Source organism: Gavia stellata, chromosome 3 (assembly GCF_030936135.1).
Source record: "Gavia stellata isolate bGavSte3 chromosome 3, bGavSte3.hap2, whole genome shotgun sequence".
NCBI lineage: Eukaryota > Metazoa > Chordata > Aves > Gaviiformes > Gaviidae > Gavia > Gavia stellata.
Genome location: NC_082596.1, coordinates 72,500,353 through 72,521,071, shown reverse-complemented (window position 1 = coordinate 72,521,071; position 20,719 = coordinate 72,500,353). Strand labels below are relative to the sequence as shown.

Here is a 20,719-nt window from a genome sequence, read left to right as displayed (position 1 = left end):
TACAAATTTAATTAAGTAGTGACCAAAAAACCCGGAGTGATATAAGTCCATGCTGGAAAAATACAAACATGAAGTAGTTTGGTTTGAATGTACAGTTGTTGAACTGTCAAGTTATAGGAGGGAATTCACAGTATGCAGTTAAATTTTCAATTATTGTTCTCTAAAACAACCTCAATACTCAGAATTATGTACTATGTTTCATCAAAACTACAGTAAAAATAGCAGCAGTATCAGTCTAGTTAAATTTCTTTATATGTCTTTTACAAGATGAAGAAATTATTCCTTGAGAGGCAGAGATGGTGAAGCTTGATTCCCTAAGAATTTGTGGAGGTTTGGGTTATGTGTACTTTTGATATTTTTTTTAAAGCACTAAACTTCTTCCTTTTTCACTGCAGTCATGCTCCCCTTCTGATTCCACTGACATCCACCCCCATTCTCCCACAAATACCTCTGGTTCTCCTTGTCTGCAATCCCCATAGTATTTTTACCCCCTAAGTGCCAGCAGTGCACAGATGATCTTTTGGGAACGTGCACTCACTTGCTGCCTGATCAATCCACATCTAAATGGAACACACAACCATTGAACTTGTACTGTAATTGCTCAGTGTGAGGATAAGATCAGTTCAAGGATTTTTTTCTGCCTAGTCACTGACTTTCACTAATCTTGTAGAAAAGTCTGCATCTTTGAAAACTCGACTCCTTTGTTAGATTTGACTGCAGTCATCCAGATATTCTAAAGTGGGAACAGAGGCACACAGGCAGTGCAATGACATAAGCTTTATTTCCTTGGGAAGTCATGCTAAAAATAAAGAAACATTGAATTTATTTTTGTTTAAGCTAATTGATTTCCTTGTGAGGCAAAGAACAATGAAACTGTACATCTTTTTTTGCCACAGTAGAGCTACAGCTCTGTTAGCAAATTCTGTGTGGAATTCACATTGCTATAAGTTATCCCTTTCAAAAGGCTTCACCAAAAATTTACATCCCATAAAACTGTGATGCAAACAGATGCAACGTCCCTGTTTTAATACAGTATCTCCCCTCTTTCCCCCTCAGTAGAGTGAGGTCATTTGAGACAGAAAACAACAACTTGGGCTTCCATTTCATACACTGTGTATAAACATACAGCATTTTTTTCATCATCTCACCGATATATTTGGAGACTTAGATGTGGGATATAAATTCTTAGTAATATTTGCTGAAGGTTTATCTGTTGAATTATTGCACTTAATTCAAACATATCAGCTTTGAAAGAGTTACTGAATCATTCCGCAAACTTTTAAAGTGGAAAAAGGTAACCAAAAATTTGACCTAGAAAGTGACCAAATTCAATGCTTAAAAGAATTCATCAGGGACAATGCAGCTGTGTCTTCCTAAAGTCCTTAGTAGCTCAGCATGCTATAGCTGCAGAATTTTCATCTCCACAACTTAAATAGTGTTTCTAACATTTAATTACTCACTAATAGGTTAACATGAATAACTAGATGATCTTTTCTGGCTATACAGTATTCCACATTTTACTAACATATCTTCCTCATTTCACAACACAGGACAAGGACCATAGGTTAAGTCAATAAAAGAGCACACTCACCAGACCAGCCATTCAACTTTTTCATCAAGAAAGAGCGCCCTTCCTTGCAAGGAGACTAAGCTTTCCATTGGTACAGCCAACAAGCAAACACTAACTGCAGGTAACTTCTCTTCCTTACTCCACAATATATCTAAAACGATGCCATTTCAATCTTTCACCCACTATAGATTGCTCTGTCAGTGATAATCTTTATAATAAAACTCTTTGCCCCCCCAAAAAAGTAATAATCTAACTCTCCTCTTCTGTCAGGAGGACAGAAAGAAAAGATCTTAAGGAAAGACCCCTCCTCCCCATTTTGGCGTGCCCTACCAGGGAATTTACTATTCTGAGAACTGACGATGATAAACTACAGCAGAGTAAAACCCCAAGAGAAAAGGGACAACTGAAACAATAGAACTGTAGCAAAACTCCCCCTTAACAAACAACTGAAGGAAACATCTGTAGGTTTATGCCCTTGTGGTGTTCTTGAGGTTCTTAAAGCTTCTTTTATTGTAACACCTGCAGGGCTGGGGAGACTGAGAGTGCCAGCACTTCCATTATCACCTGTTTTCTGAGAACTCACCATTAAAACTGGGATTATTATTCATAAGCCAAGTAAGTAGAAGATATTTACAGTAGCACTTATTTGCTGCCTTTTAGAGAAATTTATACACAGAATAACTTGCACAGTTAACGTTCAGCATTTTTACAAACAATACAACTGTATAAGAAGGCCACATAGATTCTTTGTACTGCATACTTAAGAGTACCATTACAGAAAAAGCCTGTAGCCTTCATGGTATACACAAGTTTTTCAGTGATTTTCTATAAATTCCAAACATCCGCATTTGTAAGCTGCTGCCATCACCCATAAAAGGATACTTTCAGTTACTCTGCAGTGCCTCTATGGACCATATTCCAGTTTACTGACTTTCCATAAAAGTTTCATGTATTCTGATATTCTGCAACTGCTTGGCTTGCTGCAAAATTTGTCTTATCACAGATTTGCAATTCAACATTGAGACTTTCTTTTTAGATGTTTTTTGAACTGGCAAGGAAAGTGCAGTACATTTTAATAAGGATATGTATTTTAAAAGAAAGGTTTACATGTAAGCAAAACGTATACATGTACTATTTTTATGTATATTTGAGTGGAAGAGCACAGTAAAACTTATAAAAGTCTATTAGTAGTCTTAAAACCCTGATTTGAAACTAATAGAAATGTTCTGAGATCCATTGCCTAGTATTAGAAGGACATCTTCCTTGAGAAAGACTGAAGTACATGAACAAGGACAACAGACTCTTGTGAAATGCAGTAGATTTTGTAAGAACAACGAATTGAACACGTCTGTATATGATTAAAAATTAAGGATAAATAACATATTGAAAAAAATTTAAATTTATTTGCAATTTTCTACCAAGAAAGTAGTTACTAGGACTTGGCTGGATACATCTGAAGGGTACTTTCATCAACTGTAGTGCTTTAAAAATTTTCTTCACAAAATTTTTGTTAAATTAATGATGTGTTCCCATAGTACATTCACCAGATCTCACTATGCAGCTACAGCTTATTGTCTATCAAAATGGTAAGCTGAAAGAATTGAACAAATACAGCATACGTTCAGGAAATCTATTTTCAGTGCAGTACCTTCACCAGATGATGCATCACACTTACACTAGGAGCATATATGTACTTCCAGAAATTCATAGCACAGTGCAAGTGAATTTCCTTTTTGTATACTAGTTCATCATTTCATTTCCTTCCCCTCCAACTCTGGCACTATACACATTATGCCATCTATATCACCAGCAAAAGATAGTTTTATAATATAAGTTGAAGAAATTTATAGCTCTGCAAGCATGTTTAAGAGAAAAGCTTATGTAGGAATATATTGCATTTATAACAAGTAGAATTGTAGACTTAAAGTAATTTAGGTTGGAAGAGATCTTGAGAGATCACCTAAACTCTTGTTCAAAGAACAGCCAACATCAAAGTTAGATGAGGATGTTCAGGTCCTTGTCATGTTGTGTTTTGATGTTCTCCAAGGATGGAAACACCTTCACCTTTCTGTCAATGTGTACAAGGGCTTAACTAATCTCAGCGTGATTTTTTTTCTTCCCTACTGTCTTTTGAACTTTTCCCTTGCTGTAACTTGTGTCCATTGCCTCACATGTTTTTGCTGTGCACCTCCAAGAAGAGTTGGCTCCATATTCTTGATAACCCTCTTTTGGCAGAGTAAGACAACAATGCGACCGACCCCTCCTCAACGCCCCCAGCCTTCTGGTTCTCCTCATACATCGTACGCTCACATCTATGAATAACTAGCCAGATTTATCTCACCAATCAATGTATGACTTTAAATATAAGATCTATAATGCCTCATCTGTCAGTAAGTTTTTCTTACTGACTGATACTATATCTCATCACTTAGAAATATGTTTAACAATAAGCTTGTTCCTGAAATACAGGTTAAACAGAAAATTTCACAGCTTGTCTTTTCCATTAGGCCACTAAATCTACTCTAAAAAACTACCAAAACACTTGTTCCTACGCAGTCTGCTGTTCTAAACCAAACAGAAATCTTTGGTTTATTTAATTACAGAATGAACAAGAGAAACCGAATACAGTTCAAGTAGCAAGACCCACCACACAGCTTTATCAGGTAACTTTTCCAAGCCAATAATCCAGTTATTTTTCCCTTAAAATCGCACCTTATATACATAGTTATAAATTCTTACTAACATGTACCTCCCCACTCAGAAAAGTGTGTTCCAAAACATGAAAAAGGGTATTAAGAGGGCAAGCAACAGCTGTATTAACACTACAAACTATTCCACCTGTAGTATAAAAACACTTTAAAAAAGCATAGCCATTAAACCTGAATTTACAGGGTCAAAAATAAGCTCTGCTCCTCACATACAGTAGAAATTGATCCTGCATAGGTAACATGAATAAGATTATCCTGAACCACAGAGAAACCTGTTTGTTTCAGTAACCGTTGCTTCTAATACCTTCTTGCCTGAAAGAAACACCAGCTTACTTTAATGAGACAACATTCAATTAAGGGGCAAGTGTGGGTGTTGGTAACAACACACTGTCTTCCCACAAAGATGGATTAGAACCTTAAATCCATGAACAGGGAAAGAGTGGAGGATATTATTCTCTTTTCATAGGGACTGGCTGAAAACCATGCAGTTTCCCACAGCTGGTTTCTTGGAGGTTAAGAGCATTAAACAACACAGTTGTTTTCAGTTTTCATTTCTTGACATTCATTCATTCGCTTTCATTTCTGATTTCACTGTGAAGTGTGAACATCTGTATCACACCTCAGGCACCAGAAGATGCTTGAGAAAAAGGAAAGGAACAGACAGGGAAAATTAAAGTTCAAAGCTCCTTAGATACTACTCAGTTACATGTCTCTGTTTTCATGGGAAACATCAGATCTTGGTATTTTAAGTTCACCAAGTGTTTAAAATGCATATTATTGAAAAATTTAAACCTACAGATTTTTAATTTACACAAATACTTAAACATAAGGAAACAAGCAAACTCATTTTAGTAGTTTCAATTTTCACTTATTTACTTGAAGGTAAGTGGTAAGTTAGTTTCTTTCATTCTTTTTTCTGTTCTTGTAACAGCTCATCAGTGAAGGATTCTACACATGAAGTACTGGGTGTGACAAGCATTAAGTTACATTCCCTATACAGTAGCTACATTTTAAATTTATTTTTTTAAAAAAAGAAATGTCAATACTGAGAAGAAGAGCTTGCACTGGGGATGGACAGTGCAGTCTTTCCAGACAAAAAATGCCATCTGATACAAGATCCAGCATGTCAGAATACACGATTCCAAAACATAATCAGCCCATTGCCCCAGTTAAAGCCGAATTAGATTTGAAAGTTACTGCTTAAATTGAAGACATTTTGGAATTTCCCAACCTGGTCCTGAAACAGTGTCACATACTTCAATATGACTACTTCATTTTTACTGCTGCCTTTTGCCCTCAAATGACACAGGAGCATACAGCTTGCATTAGTGTCACAGAAAGGCATATCTATAATGATTTTTTTCCTCTACACCAGTGAGGCTTTCCTCATTCCAAATTTGGAAACTCTACTGGTACCTTTATCAAGAAAAACTGCAACAGTGGTAAACTTCAGGTACCATATCAGGCTAAAAAAAGAGAAAACTGTGATCAAAAAGAATTCCCTGCACAAGTCCATCAGCCTGTCCTTGAAAATAACCAGCTGTGGTTTAAACCTGTTACACTGAAAGGGAAACATTTTTCTCAAAGGCAAGCTCTTCCAGGAGCTCTATTCAGACTACCTATATCAGGATAGTAGATGGTCAGGATGGGTTAATGCCAGGTAGCCTGTTGCTATGACACAACTTGGAAAAAAAACCCCACAAATTAAAGCAGCTTTTCAGCAGAGTTAACTTTAGAAATACTAAGGCCTCACAATATAATTTAATTTATTTTCCATCTTAAATGAAAGCCATAAGACTTCATATTCATAACTCTTCCCTGTTGTGTACCTCAGTGTTTAAGGACATCTGAAGATAAGATATGTAACCTCACAGAACAGAGAGGTTTTCTACCTTGCTTAAAATAAGAAATGTAGTAAGTCAGTAGCAGTAGTGCTTCAATGAAGAAAATGCAAACCTCAAGAAAAACACCTTCAGGAAGCTGAAGTCAAGACTAGGGAAAGTCAATTTTAACTGAAAACCGGTATGTTTTATCTCAATATTATTCTTGAAGTCATTTTAAAAACAAAATTATAGTAGTAGCAGGTGCATATGTATGTAGACATGGGATAAATACAGTGACAGAGCAAGTACAACATATAGTCAGAAGATAGACTAGATTACCTGTTCTTAACTGGTGAGGCACAGCCATAACAAAAAGTGTGGTATAACACAGAAAGCAACCTATGAGACTTCAGAAGGCTCAGTGTGGGCTCCATGTCTGTGTTAGTGTTAATTTTGCAGTGGCAGTAGCAGTCAGATGAGTCGGACAGCAGCAGGGCAACAAAGAGGAGAAAGAACTGACAGGGGAATCTTTCTTCACAAAGGCTGGGGAGCCCTGGGCTAAACAAAAGTCCTCTTGAAGTCCTCTTCAGCACTGTCTTTGATGACAGGTTTTGTATGCAGCTGTGATTTGAGATGGTTGGCTTAGATAGGCAAACCTATTCATGCCCTGTGAATAAAGCTCTATTTAATACATGTTAATTTGGGATTAGAGCAATTTTTTGTCTATAATACATAAGTAATAGACAGCTCCAATCTTTTCTGCAGACACTAATCCAAGAGAGAAAAATTGCTTCTTTTCACTATGTCTGAGCCTCAAATTATACTTGAATGTGAAAGTACCTTAGATAATTTGGGTAGCAGAAGCAGTCTAGCTACACCAACACGAGACTCACAAGCTTGCCCTGGTTTTCTGTAGTTCACCTATGCACCTGGTTTGCTCTATTTTCTAATTTTCCTTTTTCCAGTCACAGCCTGTAGGATATACCTCATAAATTTCAGTTAGAAGGTAGAATGTTCACACAAAGTACATTGTTTTAAAACAATCACCGTATTCTTCAGAGAAACAGTATAATAAACGACAAAATCTTCTTGGCCCTCATCTCCACCATGCTTATTTAAAAGCATTTAACAGTAAACATAGTTCTAGGTGTTGATATGTTGCTACAGTACAACATATTTAAAGAAATGGAAAAAGAAATGTTAATAACTGATGTGTTTTATGCCCTCTAAACTAAGAGCTGTTCCACATAATTTGTTTTCTAAATTGTGTACTGTTTTATAGACAGAAAACAAAACTTGACTGATTCCCTTAAGTGAGTAAACACAGCAAGGAAGAAAATCGATTTTTAAGAAAATAATTATAGTTGGTATCGTCAGGAGGTAAAAAAAGGTGTATAGGGAAATAAGTGCAGGAGTATGTACTCTGCCAGCAGTGGTGGCTTCTACAGTTCTGATACCCACCAAGGTTCCAAATGTGCCTTGGTAGGATTAGGTACACAGTCAGTATTGTTATACAAATTTTACCTATATATTTTTCTCAAAAAGCACTATATCACAACAGACCAGTTTGAAGGTAGGTCTATCTTGGGCCACTTGTCATTTTGACAAAAAGGACTTAAGACATTACCCAGGCGCTTAAGTGAAACAGGTGAAAGCTATCCCCCCACCTCTGAAACACTGACGGCAGCCTGAAAAATAGGGAAGACCCATTTCTCGTGCTAACTGCAGCTTGCACAGTCTTGAGCTTCAGCTACAGTAAATGAAATGGATGTAAATATATTTAGTTTACAAAAATCAAGCAGCTGCATGATTATAATTAAGATTTGAGGTCCCCAATGTAACAATTCAGCAATGAAAAATCAGTATCTTACAGTTGTTTGCTAGTAGTTCTCAAAAATTTTTCAGATTTTTTTTCCATATCAAAGCTACTCATTAGTTATAATTAGCACCAACTAACACCTTTTCTGATAGTCTCAGATGGCAGGGTAGGCAGTAAAAAAAGAGCCCTCTAAAGACAACATATGTTAGCAGGACTATGAGAAGCTACTCTTGGCTCTCCTCTAAGGAAAAAGAAAACCAGATTTACAATTTCAATATTTTTCCATAACGTTTCAGTTATGTCAATTCAAATCTACTAAAGACCAGCATGGTAAAAATAGGTAAGTTGGTTTTATCCATACACTGCAAGGTGATTTATAGTTAATATCTAAATATTCCTGAAGTGTGGCAGAAGTCCAGGACAAGTGTTTGTCCATATTTAATACTGAAGATATGCAAGTTAAACTTTTTTGTTATAAAACAGATTTAGCTGATAGGGTAAAATTCCCTCTTTCAATAAAGCATTCAGGGAAAAAATGATTTGACTACACATATATACTTAATTTTACTTTCCATCTTTCAACAAGGGTAGTGAAGCAATTAATGACTAATGTAAGAATATAAAAGAAGAAAAACTGGAACGTTGGACTAACAAACTTGAAAACTTCAGTGTAGAGAAGAAACATTTGATTTGTATGGTCACTGTATATTTTACCTCAATTGTTAAAAAGAAAAGTATTAATGACCATTTTACTTCACGGAAGTCTAACAGTCAACACAACAAACATAATTCATTCCATGTGTTACATTCTCCTTCCTAAACACGCACTTCAAATTTAAATTAATCAGATTTATGCAAATGTTTTTCAGTTACCTGCAGATTATCAAATATTATAAACATACCCAAGAAACCAAGAATGTGTTGGGGATAAGACGTATAGAAAATTTGGTTTATGTGAAGTAATAACAGTAATCCTCTCCATAGTGAGTGATACTATTCAGATACAGCATAATCATTTAGTGCTCAGAAAATTGTCACTGACTGAGAAACAGCATAAAAGCAGGCTTTCCCACTCCGTTCTCAGTAAGTATAGGAAGAGTGAAACAGGAAGGAAAGGAAAAAAACTACAGGGGAAAAAAAAGGAAAATAGAAGAAAAAACCCAACAATGTACTAACTGGGAGGAGTGACAAAGGCAGGAAACAATCTGCCAGTCACAGTACACAGCATGGAAACTTACTTTTCTGTCTACAGCTTCTACCCTCATCATCTCTTCTTATGATCTGCCTCATTATTTTTACTCAGAAAATACTTCTAAAAGTGTATGATCTGTAAATGTTAAAACACAGGGAAGACATGGCTTCCTATCTATGACTATTCACAACATCTAGAGGCATCACTTTTATATATTATCATGGCTATTACTGACACTACTAGTACTAAGGTTCATGACTTCCAGTCAGAAAAATAGAAAAAAATTTAAAACACCGCAGTGACGAACTCCAAATATGCATACACTATCATAGAGGTAGGTGAGTCCTATCACCTTCCATTAATACATTGCTTCTCAAAATACATCTTGCCTTAAAGTTACTAGGGATCAATAGAAACCATTTTGCTTTGTAACATTACAAAGGAACCTGCATTTTAATATATAGTATTCTTCCTAGCTGAAAGTTTTAAAGTAGCTTTGTTTTCTTTTTGAGACTGAACAATCAATGACTTTGTACATTATTGCTGAAGCTAATATTGTGTTAATCTGAAATTACTCATTAAGAAATGCCTCTATAAGATAAGAGTGAGGCCACAGACAAAATGTAATATATGAGCAAACAAATAATCAGTGCATAAAGATAGGCACTTCAAGCCCTGGAAGCAAAAGTAGCAGTGGTTAGACGGCTGCAGGGGAGAAGAAAGTTGGTCCTCAAGGAATAGAGCAAAAATGCCTCAAGGCAAAAAGCAGAGACTGCCTTTAGACTAGCAATCTACAATTCCTCTGAGGAAGAAAAAGATGGATGACCGCTAGGATTATTATGTTCTTGTGTTTACTCAAATGCAGTACCTCTTTCAACTGACAATGCTGAGCTGATGATGCCGAACATAAGTGAATTCTTGAAAGACTACGTTAAGTCTTCCACCCCCCAAAAAAGGAAGAGTTTATAACTGGTAGGAAAGGGTTGCAAAAGCTACTAGGAAACAGGATATTACAGATATGAACAGGCGTGCCTTAATAGCTTCTCTAATTTTACTGAGAGCTCAACTACTGAGAATTGTTTAGTGATGAAGGGTTGGTTTGTTTTTAACTTGTCATTTTGTATCATGGCATTTGCAGTTTAGCAATTTGTCAAAATAAAGCTTATGCAAACATAAAACTGTTTTAACTAATTTTAATATTATAACCGATGATGATTGTTTTATGCTGAAGCTGTTTAGTTTTCTTATTTGGTGTTTTTTAAAAAAAATCAAAATAGGCAATGGATTGTTTGCAGAAGTCCTTACCTCCTCTGTGGACTACGGTTCTGAGAGAACTCCGAATCACTGTCCTTTGATGTTGGAGAGCCCTTATATGTATAGAAAACATCCTCCGTTTCAGTAATATAACTAATCTCATTTGTAAGGTTATCTACAGATGAGTGTCGTGGTTTACGAATTTCATGACGTAGTCTAGGACTCCGCCTTAAAAATAAGGAACACAAACACAAGTTTGTAGATCAGAATAATTAACAAAACTTTATCAAAATGAAATTTCTATCCTATTGCAATCTCTGTCCTGAAATCTTCATGACAGGCCTATAAGCCTCTCTTTAAATAACCGATTTTTAAACATTTTTTTATGGTATACTAGGCAATCATACACTGTTAGGTTCAGTACACTGATTTGGTTTTTCCCCCTCTAAAATGCTACCTGTATTGTTAAAGTTCTTATCAGAGGATAATTCAGGTTGGAAGGGACCTATAGAGGTCGTCTGGTCCAACCTCTTGCTCAAAGCAGGGTCAACTGAGGTCAGAGCAGGCTACTTAAGGCTTTATCCAGTCAGATCTCAAAAAAATTGAAGCATGGAGACCACACCGCTTCTCTAAGCAACCACTGCTCAACTATCCTTGTGGTGAAGCAGTTTTTCATTATGTCCAGACAGAGCCTCACTTGTTTCAACATATACCTGCTGCCTCATCTTCCCACCATGCAACACTGAAGAACCTGGCCTCATCCTCTAGCTAGCCTCCTCTGAAGTATTGCCAAGCTGTTATTAGGCATCTGGGAAACCTCTTCTCCAGGCTGAACAAGTGCAGTTTTCTCAGTCTCTCCTCATATTGTAAGTGCTCCAGCCTCCTCACTACCTTGGTAACTGGTGGCCTTTGTTGAGTTCACTCCAGTTTGTCAGTGTCTTTCTTGTACTGCAGCTGCATCATTCTAGATAAGGTCTAACAAATGCTGAGCAAAAGGGAGATAATCACTTCCCTTGATCTACCATCTATGCTTCTGTTAATACTGCCAGGTTGCTGTTGGACTTCTTTGCTGCCAGGGCACACCAGATAGCTCACATACAGCTTGCTGCCTACGAAGATTACCAGGTCCTTTTCCAGAAAGTTGCGTTGCAGACAATACTGTTGCACTGGGTTCTTCCTTCCCAGGACTTTGCATTTGTCTTCATTGAATTTCATATCATTCCTATTGGCCCATTTCTCCAGCCTATCAATGTCCCTTTAGACAGCAGCCCTGCCCCCAAGCTTATGGGCTCATTCCCCCAGTTCGGTGTTATCTGCAAACTTTATGCACAAGCACTCCATTGCCTCCTCCAGTTCATAAAGATGTTAAGCAGCACAGGTCCCAAGATAGACCCCTGTAGTACTCCACTTGTTATTGGCCTCCAGGTAGAGTACAACCCATTAACAACTCCCCTCTGAGTCCAGTCATCCAGCCATTTATTTTTTTTTAAAAACTACCTTGTTGTCCACCCTTCCAGAACATATCTTAACTTGGGTATAATATTTTGGCAGACAGTATCAAAAGCCTTGATAAAGTTGAGGTAAGCGACACCCACTGTTCTCCTGTCATCATATATACTCTCAGAATAACAATGTATAAGCATATACGTACACAATTATTCTGCTAGAGTACATGCAGTTAGAAAAGGTAGGAGACTGGAAGGTATGAGAAAGGCTGAAACTGGATTTACCAATTAGGGGTAACAGGAGGTGATCGAGAAGGAAGGCTTTTGGTCTCTAGATGCTCAACAGATAAAGATCGTCTCATAGAGGGGTTCCAAACCATCCCACCTATAACTTTTCTGCAGCACTGGCTGTTTACAGACCTGAAAAGAAATAAAAAAACTGGATGTCAATTATTTTGCATAGAAAACACAAATGTAATAAAATATGCCTATGAAAGTCAATTTTATAATTCATGTGTTTTAGAGTCCCCTGTGCTTACCCCTCCTTACTTATGCTTTTGCATTCTCACAGAGCCATTTTCTGTCCTTCACATGTGGCAATAAAACCGTTTGTTAATCCCGCTACAATGCTAATCACAAGCGTGCGTAAAAATAACTTTTTCTGAGAGCTATTTTTAACCTAATTGTATTTAAGATGATGGAGGGGAAAACAGGAAATTCAGTATGGCCTATTGGCATTGAACCAAGCGCCTGACAAAACATGGTTCAAATACAGGCAAAAGATTCTAGGTATTCCCTGTTAAAACTCACAAAGGGCTAACAATTCACTAATGGCTTCACTGAACACAGGACTACTTTAACCATCTACCTGCTGCCTCAGCAAATAAGAATGACACCAGACCATTCGCTCTTTCCAGAAGGAAGCCACATTTGGGCAAAGTGTTTCCTATAGGAATAAACCATTGGAGAAAGAGCTGACATGCAAAGGGGATCTCCAAGTCTGGACTGCTTCTTGTGACAAGAACCTGACAGGATAAGGGTTGCATCAGAATGAGAAACTCAGCTAGGAAAGCAACAGAAAGTATCTTACTAATGGAATTATGCAGCATAAAGAAATTTTTCAAGTAGATTGAAATTGAGATAAACTAACTTTTATGCATCTTTTTACATGGCATTCCACAAGACAAGGAGAGGAATAAACTGCTCATCCTCAAGTTTACAGGCCTAGGATTTCTCCTCATGGAAAAGCAGCAATTTATGAGTTACAAAGAAACCACTTTTGGCTCACTAGGTCCTGAGCTGTACATAATGGGTGGCTGGGATAGCAGAGTATGTGAGGACTTTACTATAGAGCTGAAATGTCTCAATTTTACATAGCATTAAAAAAAAAAAGAAAGGTTGTTTATGCTGTGGATATTACTCATGCTAATATCAAACCTTAAGTATACTTTGCATTGTACTGCTTTTTGATTATAAAAGTGAAAGAGAAAAAGCAACCCAAAACTTTTTTTATATTCTGAATTATTTTACATATCTTGTTCAAGATTTTAAAGCAAATAAATTCCTTCATCTTCTAAACACGTACTTTTAAAGCTTTTCCCAGTTTAAAAAACAAAGAGGGAAAACTTAATATGAAGCATCTATATGTCAAAATTAGTTACCCATGTATGTTTTTAAATTTAGTAAACACACAGTCCATGAAGTCAGGAGAACCTTTTGCCTGTATTACGCATTTTATTTCTGTAAGTTTTCTGAATACCAATGACAAGGCACCAACTACTCTGGTCTTCTACAACAACAAAGAGTTCTTTCAAAGAAGCCTTACATGGGTGGAGCAGAGAGGGAGAGTGGAAAAAGAGGATGCATTATGAGAAGTGCATCTTGAAGAATTCCACGTATTTTGCATAAATCAGCTTTACTTTTTTTTTACAAGTGCCTGTTCCTACATTTTCCAATGCAGGTGACTTCTGAGGCGCAATGTAACTCATATGATGGAAGCCAGAGCCTATTTAGAACCCAATCACAGAATCAATTTAACAAAATATTCTCTACATGTTTCTGTTAAGGTACATAACACAAACAATCCTAAATTCCAAGTAGCTGCTCTTCAGATGTCAAATACGAGAATATTTCTCAGCAAACATACTGAGAGGCTGCCAATGCCTTTCTGGAATGGACTGTAATATCTTGAGGTGACAGTTCCTTGTTCCCATCTATTACCAAGGCAATCCTTTATGAAAAAATAGGTACATTTTTAGCTTTTCAACAAGGAATGAGAATACACCTAGGAGAGGTTATTCAGCATTCAGTCCAGAAACATTGTGTAAACTTACCTCTCAGAATCTGGGAGATGTGATTCAGCCTGCCCTTAGAATAAGGCTTACAGGCAATTTATACAACACAGCAGCCTAATTTAAATGGAATTCCACTAGCACCTTAAGCTAAGAGAATCTAGAAGAGCACCAAGATATGTGAATAAGAAACTGTACTAAAAGGTTGCAAGAGTTCAACTATTTGAACTGATGCAATAAATGCTAGGATATCTATCTAATATGAGTGTGAAAGAACATAGTACAAGAAAGCTACAAATTACAGAGGAAAACTTGTGATATTTAAGGTGGGAAAACCTGAATGTAAACCCCTTCAAAGCTGACAGAAGTTGTATGAAAAGAATTATTGAAGACAAGTCAATCTTAAAACCTCCAGGGTTGTATGGTGTGGTTGGTGGGGGTTTTGTGTGTGTTTTTGGCTGCTTTTTTTTACTCAATGCAAAATTTTGCTCCTTTTCATAAGGGAGAATACAGAATCCCTTTTTCGGTTGCATAGCTTCCACATGAGCTCAGAGCCATCCTTGAAAAGGAATGCGTAAGCTTGTGCTGTCTCTTACAGCATTCCACAATCACAAACAAGTGGGAAAGTGAAAATTTTCAATATATGACAGATGACTTCAGAAGTGACTTGTTCACACCTTTTCTTAAATCATTTGAGAAAATAATTTGCTGATTGACAGTGTCCAAGTTGATAGGAGCTACTGAATTCTTCCAAAATTACTGTTGCTTCCTATGTACTTTAGCAGTCTCCAATAGTAAAGGTTGCTGAGTCATTTCTGCCTCACATAGACCCTAAATTTCACGCTTGTTGCTGGCATAAATAAGGCCAAAGAATGCATTAGTACAGAGTATATCATTAAGCTGATGGAAGATATCACAATGAACAGTTTTCCCTAGAGATTCCTTAAGAGCTGAAATAAGCAATTCACCAGAGTTAATACCTCAGAACACGAAATTACTTGAAAAAAAGTCTTTCTTAGTAACTTAGTTCAACAATGAGAACTATCCTGCATGCTACAGTCTATTAAGAGTTTGTAACAGTAAATTTGCCAAAAAGCAAATGTTTGGTAAAAATTGGAATGATACTAAACTGGTAGTTTTCTTTCTTAAGATTACAAGGGCTGTGCAATGCATGTGCCTCCGTGGGTATATACAAGCATAGGGATTTTGAATCTGTTTGCAAATTCGAGAGAAATAAGGACTCCAGGACATGACAATCCTACAAGCTTTGAGAAAGTCACCTCCTCAAAACCTTCACTATAGGAAGAACAAGTTCATATCACCCCATAGAGAAGCTAATTCTCAAAATATAGATCTGTAAAAAGCTAGAAAATTAGTTTACTGCTCATACAGCTACTGGTTTTCACTTGTTTCAGCTATGATCTAGTACCAGGTGAAAATATGGAATTCCACTCCAGCAGAAGACATAATATTTCATCAATCTTCTTACTGTTGGACAGACCCCATGGGTTAACTGGCTTCATTTACAAGCAATACTAGTCCACTTAGTATGAATTTCTGCAATATCTAAAGAGGCATGACAGTATGAAAAGCCAGCCAGCGACCAAAGTCTGGGAAGCTGTCTGAAGTATGACGACATCATTCAAAAGTTGAAGCTTATCCAAATAGGAAAATGAGAAACTGTCTGACAAATTAAATGTAAAGTCTAGTTAAACTATTAAGGGACCACATTCCAAAAACCCCACAAACAAACACCACCCACAAACAAAAACAAAACAATAAAATACTTCTTCAAAAATCATCAGAACAAGCAGGTTTCCAGAGGGTCTACAGAGACTACAGATGATCAAAGGACTGAAGAACCCCCTAAAACCTCCCATTCAGAGAAGATAATGACATAAGACTTCCTTTTTCATTCACTATTACCATGAAAGATTTTTGGTATGTTTCATGATAGAATTTTTTTAGGGGGCTGGGGACGGACAGGGACGGGACATAGACGAGACTATGATGACACACAACATGACACCTTTGTAGCTGAATTGCTGATAAATGAAACAATAAAACAAATCAACATAATGAAATAAGTCACCAGGACTGATACATACTAAAAAAAATCTAAAAGCCTCTAAGCAGAACTACTTGAGCATAACCTCCCACTTCAAACTGATGATTTAATCTCTTCAGGATTTCAAAAAGGCATTTGACAAGGTCCCTCAAACCCATAAAGAAACTAAGGAGCTCAGGAATATGGTCCTCACTTGGAGGAATTACTTGTTTACTTTTGCCATAAAAGAGAGAATAGAAAAAAAAAATGTTTTAGATCTATAGTGAATAAAGATCAGCAGTGAAGTCTTAGAGTGATATCTGTTGGAGGCTCTTCTGTTCAACACATTCGCTAGTGATCTAGAAAAAGAGTGAACGAAGTTTACTGAAGATAGTAATCACACAGTATGGCAAAAATAAAGGTGAATTTTGAAGAAATGCAGAAGTGACTAGACAAACTGGCAGATGAAGTTTAATGAACTTAAGGCCCAGTTCGTGCATATGGGAAGGAACAATCCCAAGTTCATATAGCAAAATTACAGGCTCTGAAGTATTACTTCCGGGGAACTAGATCTTAGATACCGCTATGAAACCGCCAGATCCATGACTAGCAGAACCCAATGAGGCAAATAAAAGATTAGAAGTGTCACAGAAGTGGTATCTGGAATACTCGGATGGGACAAAGCTTTTCATCTCAATGTCAGTAATAAGTGGTTGCACTCAAAAATTGGATGCACTCCAAAAATTGCCCTAATATATTAAACAGAGTATGTATATGACACTAAGGGGTAAACAGTTCGAAACAGATCTGTTCTGCAAATTCCCATATTGGATCATTAGCTACATGACATTTTTACTTTCTAGTGTTTTTATACCTCAAACTGAAACAGCAAGTTGAAACAATACCAGTTAAACATAGTTATATTCAAATACCTTTTTAGGAAATGATAAGAAAAGTTCTATTGTAATGATACCACGTTGCAGAAAGTGAAACTACAGCTATATAATTTGTCAAATGGTTCACATACAGACTGGGACACAGCTGTGGGCAGAACTGAACACTGCCACTCAAACTTGAGCTATCACTGACACAAATCCTCCCGTTCCCATTACAAAGCAAAACGCGCTTTCACACAATACTTACTTTGCTGGATTTCTAGAACCCAGGGTCCAATAATGTGACAATATCTTTTTTTCATGAGGTAGTGACTTCTTTGCCTGAAAAAATGTGTGATGCTCCACACAAGATTTCCATAGATTTTTGCATGCTCTGTAATTTAACATGTTGAAGGCAACAATATGCTCTCTGGATTCGTTCTGTAACAGTAGGAAATACCATGTTTCAATATATACAAGCAGATCAAATACAGTAAACAAGCTCATAAAACACCATTACTTTTAGCTTAAATAGGAAAAATGCATTTAGGAAAACAAAAAAATCAGCATATAATAAATTTTAAGCTGGAGATGGCCAAAATAGCCCTGTGACTACATGAAATTCTGAACTGCAAAATGGACACTTTAAAAGTTTAAGCAATAGTGAAAAATTATGAAGTTTCATTAACACTGTAAGGATTAGAAACTGAAATATTTAAGTCTAGAGTGGTAAAGATTTTGTATATACAAGCACAATACTGAACAGCTAAATATAGTTTCAGGTTTCCAGTCAGATCTTGACCTCCTATGACAAACAAAACTCTTTTAAACATTCCATGAAGAGTGCAATGTAGAAAGGAAAAAACCCCTCAGTCTTTGAATTCAAACTCTTCACATTAGGCTTCAATTCAATAACGTTCTTTCAAGAGCCATAGTATGCAAAAAGCATCTGCTCGATAGCCTTTCAGAAGATACTAAAGATGTTAACAGCGATCCATCTTGGGGGAAAGAAAGTAGTTGTGATGGGACTGGAGCTGCTGCTACTGCTGTTCAAATCCAATCCTGCTTTCTGAATGATAACATAAGGCCACAATGAGGAGATCAAAAGGAAGCAGAATACAAAGCCTGTGTGTCTTGGTGCAAACTCCTACTTGCAGCTTCAGTGCCAAAGTGCCTGTGAAACACAGGTGTAACACAATTGTGCCACCCATGTTTATGCCCTTGCCAACTGTAGCACTTCTTGAGCTATTTCAGATCCCAGTGCTCAAGAGAGTTTTGCACAAGATATAGCTGGGGTTAGTTAATATAGTTATTGATGCAAAGGAAGTGGAATGAAGAGTAAAGCAAAGAGGAGAAAGGAAGATAACATGAGACCTGAGTTAATTGCTATCACAGCTCAGCACTTCAGTGAAAAAAACCAAGTTTTTGATTTCATCACTCATCTCTTCCACCTGCTTTGAATTATGACTGAATTTTGACACATCAGTGTACAATTAGGCAGGCAACCATCTCAGTAAAGCTCTCTTTCTAGATCAGATTTTGGAGAAAGTCAGGATTTGAGTTGCAAAGCGTTTTTATTAAAGGACTCAGAAAGACGTAATAAAGTTCTTCCTCATACAGTCCAGCAAGAAATAGAGGTCCCACCTGCATAACACCTTGATTTCTAGTTGCCATTGTCCTTTTGTTTGTTCACAGCAACAGCCCTACTGGGAAGTAACTACAGGCCATTTTGGCTGGAATAATCAACTTGTTTTTCTTGTATTCTTTTTATTTCTAGGCAACATTTTACAAATGCCATGTATCAAAGATCAATGCCACATGCTGCAAGTAACTTTATGACTAGTTCAGAGAATCTATGACTGAAGTCACTATTTTAGAAAACCAATGAGAATCTCAAGAGAAAGATAAAAATGATTTGCCCCTTGATTTTACATAGACACTGCAAAACATTAACTGATTGCAATCTTTCAGGCATGTTTTCCCTATATGTAATTTTTTTTTTTAAATTTTGGTTTTTTTAAGAAGTAGGGTTTGTTATTTGAGCCTCATGTATACTGGAACCACTTCATCTTTGTCAGTTCACCACAGTTGCTTCTAATTAGCTTAGATAAAATAAAGTGTGCAATCATAGTGAAATTTTAACTCAGAATTTCTTGCAATATAAAAAGCATACATCACTTAAAGATTTAATGACAAACAGCATTTCTTACATACCCTCTGTTGGCTGAATACCACTTGAAGCATTTTACACTACTCCACAAGACCAACTAAAGCAAGTGTACAGTTATTTTTGTTGGCCTAGAGTATGGTTGGACTCGATGATCTTAAAGGTTGTGTCCAATCTAAGTGATTCTATACTGGTCTTTCAATTGCTGTCAAAATTAGACTATCCTAATATCTGAATTATACTTAAAAGCCACAGTGTAAAGATAAGGAATTAAGTACATCTAATATTCTGGTTTTAAATTTAGGTTTTAAAATAGTAATGAATCTTGTTCTCTAAGCCACAAGTACGTTCTTCCCAACTGTTACAGAACCTTCTCAACAACTTCTAAGTGGGCTAAAAGTTTAAATATGGGCTTATACTAGGATAAATACTTCCAGAAGTTTCAGAAAAAGCATAGCCAATTTTTAAATTAACAAAATCTTTTGTTAATAAAACCATACGGTTCAATAATAGGCCACCATGCAAGTCGTGCTATTAAATCTATGCATCGTTTTAAAGGTGAAGAGCATTTTAGCGGGATCCAAGGATCTAGTGCCTATTATACTTCTCAACTCAAGTTCCAAAAGAATGGTATTTTAATAGTTATCAAGAAATGAGGATTAGAGAAATTTGTGGCCATTAAGGTAACGGGAACAATTCTCAATGGCTAAAGTGAGTCTCTTGCTATTTCAGCATCAGGAAAGAACTTTCATCAGATGTACGCCTATTCCATTCACAGATAATTCGAAAATATCTACAGCATAGCAAGTAAAAATACATTTTAATATGCAGAAAATGGAAGATTTGTTAAGCATTAGATAGGCACAGTGGTTAAATTTCATTTTTGGAAGCTTTAAAATGTTGCCTGTAAACCAGCATAGTTTCTATTCCTACCTTAAATCTTGCACCCTTCATTAAGTCTACATATCATGAGCTTTTATAGCATCAGACATTCACTGATTCATCAGTCTTGCTCCTCAGTCCTTATGTAGCTCTTCAGTAGAAACTGAAATACTGCATACTTCTATCAAGTAGCTGATCAACCGACTGAAGCAGTGGGAGGGTAAAAGAGGAGGTAAGTAGCAGGGAGACAGTGAGATAAGTTGAGTCTTCAGAACGGGGGCATAAGGAAAGAAAAAAGGAGTAAGAGAAATAAGGAGAATAAATGAATGAAACATGGCACATCCCAGATGACTGCACATTTGTAGCCTTTGAGAACTTTCTGTAGATTTTTGCAAAGAAATCCACATATGACATACAAAACCCTGAAATGTTATAGCACTGTTGCTATCTTTAGTAAAACCTGGCCCTCTAATATGCAGTATCTGCTCTGCTTTCCCCATCTTCTTCCACCTTCCTTACTTTCAGCCTCATTTACCTATTCCCTCCTGCACTTCCAAGCAAAAATCTGATAAATCCAAAGAGTGGTGTGACCTCAGTCATCTGCCCTCAACAAACCCCTCAAGCGAGCCGCCATTCTGGAGAAAAC

At 36.7% G+C, this 20,719-nt stretch overlaps 1 protein-coding gene across 2 annotated transcripts in view; it reads right to left on the bottom strand.

Moving 5' to 3' along the window:
• Nucleotides 1-20,719, bottom strand: part of PTPN3 (protein tyrosine phosphatase non-receptor type 3) — a 97,930-nt gene that overhangs the window by 34,500 nt on the left and 42,711 nt on the right. Inside the window, exons 11-13 of one of the 2 annotated variants that reach the window (XM_059836170.1) lie at nucleotides 17,293-17,465; nucleotides 12,097-12,231; nucleotides 10,418-10,594 (exon numbers count right to left, since the gene is read on the bottom strand). In XM_059836170.1, coding sequence (XP_059692153.1) covers nucleotides 10,418-10,594; nucleotides 12,097-12,231; nucleotides 17,293-17,465 — 485 coding nt within the window. The remainder of the gene's footprint in view (nucleotides 1-10,417; nucleotides 10,595-12,096; nucleotides 12,232-17,292; nucleotides 17,466-20,719) is intronic. The other variant, XM_059836171.1, reaches the window with a different exon arrangement.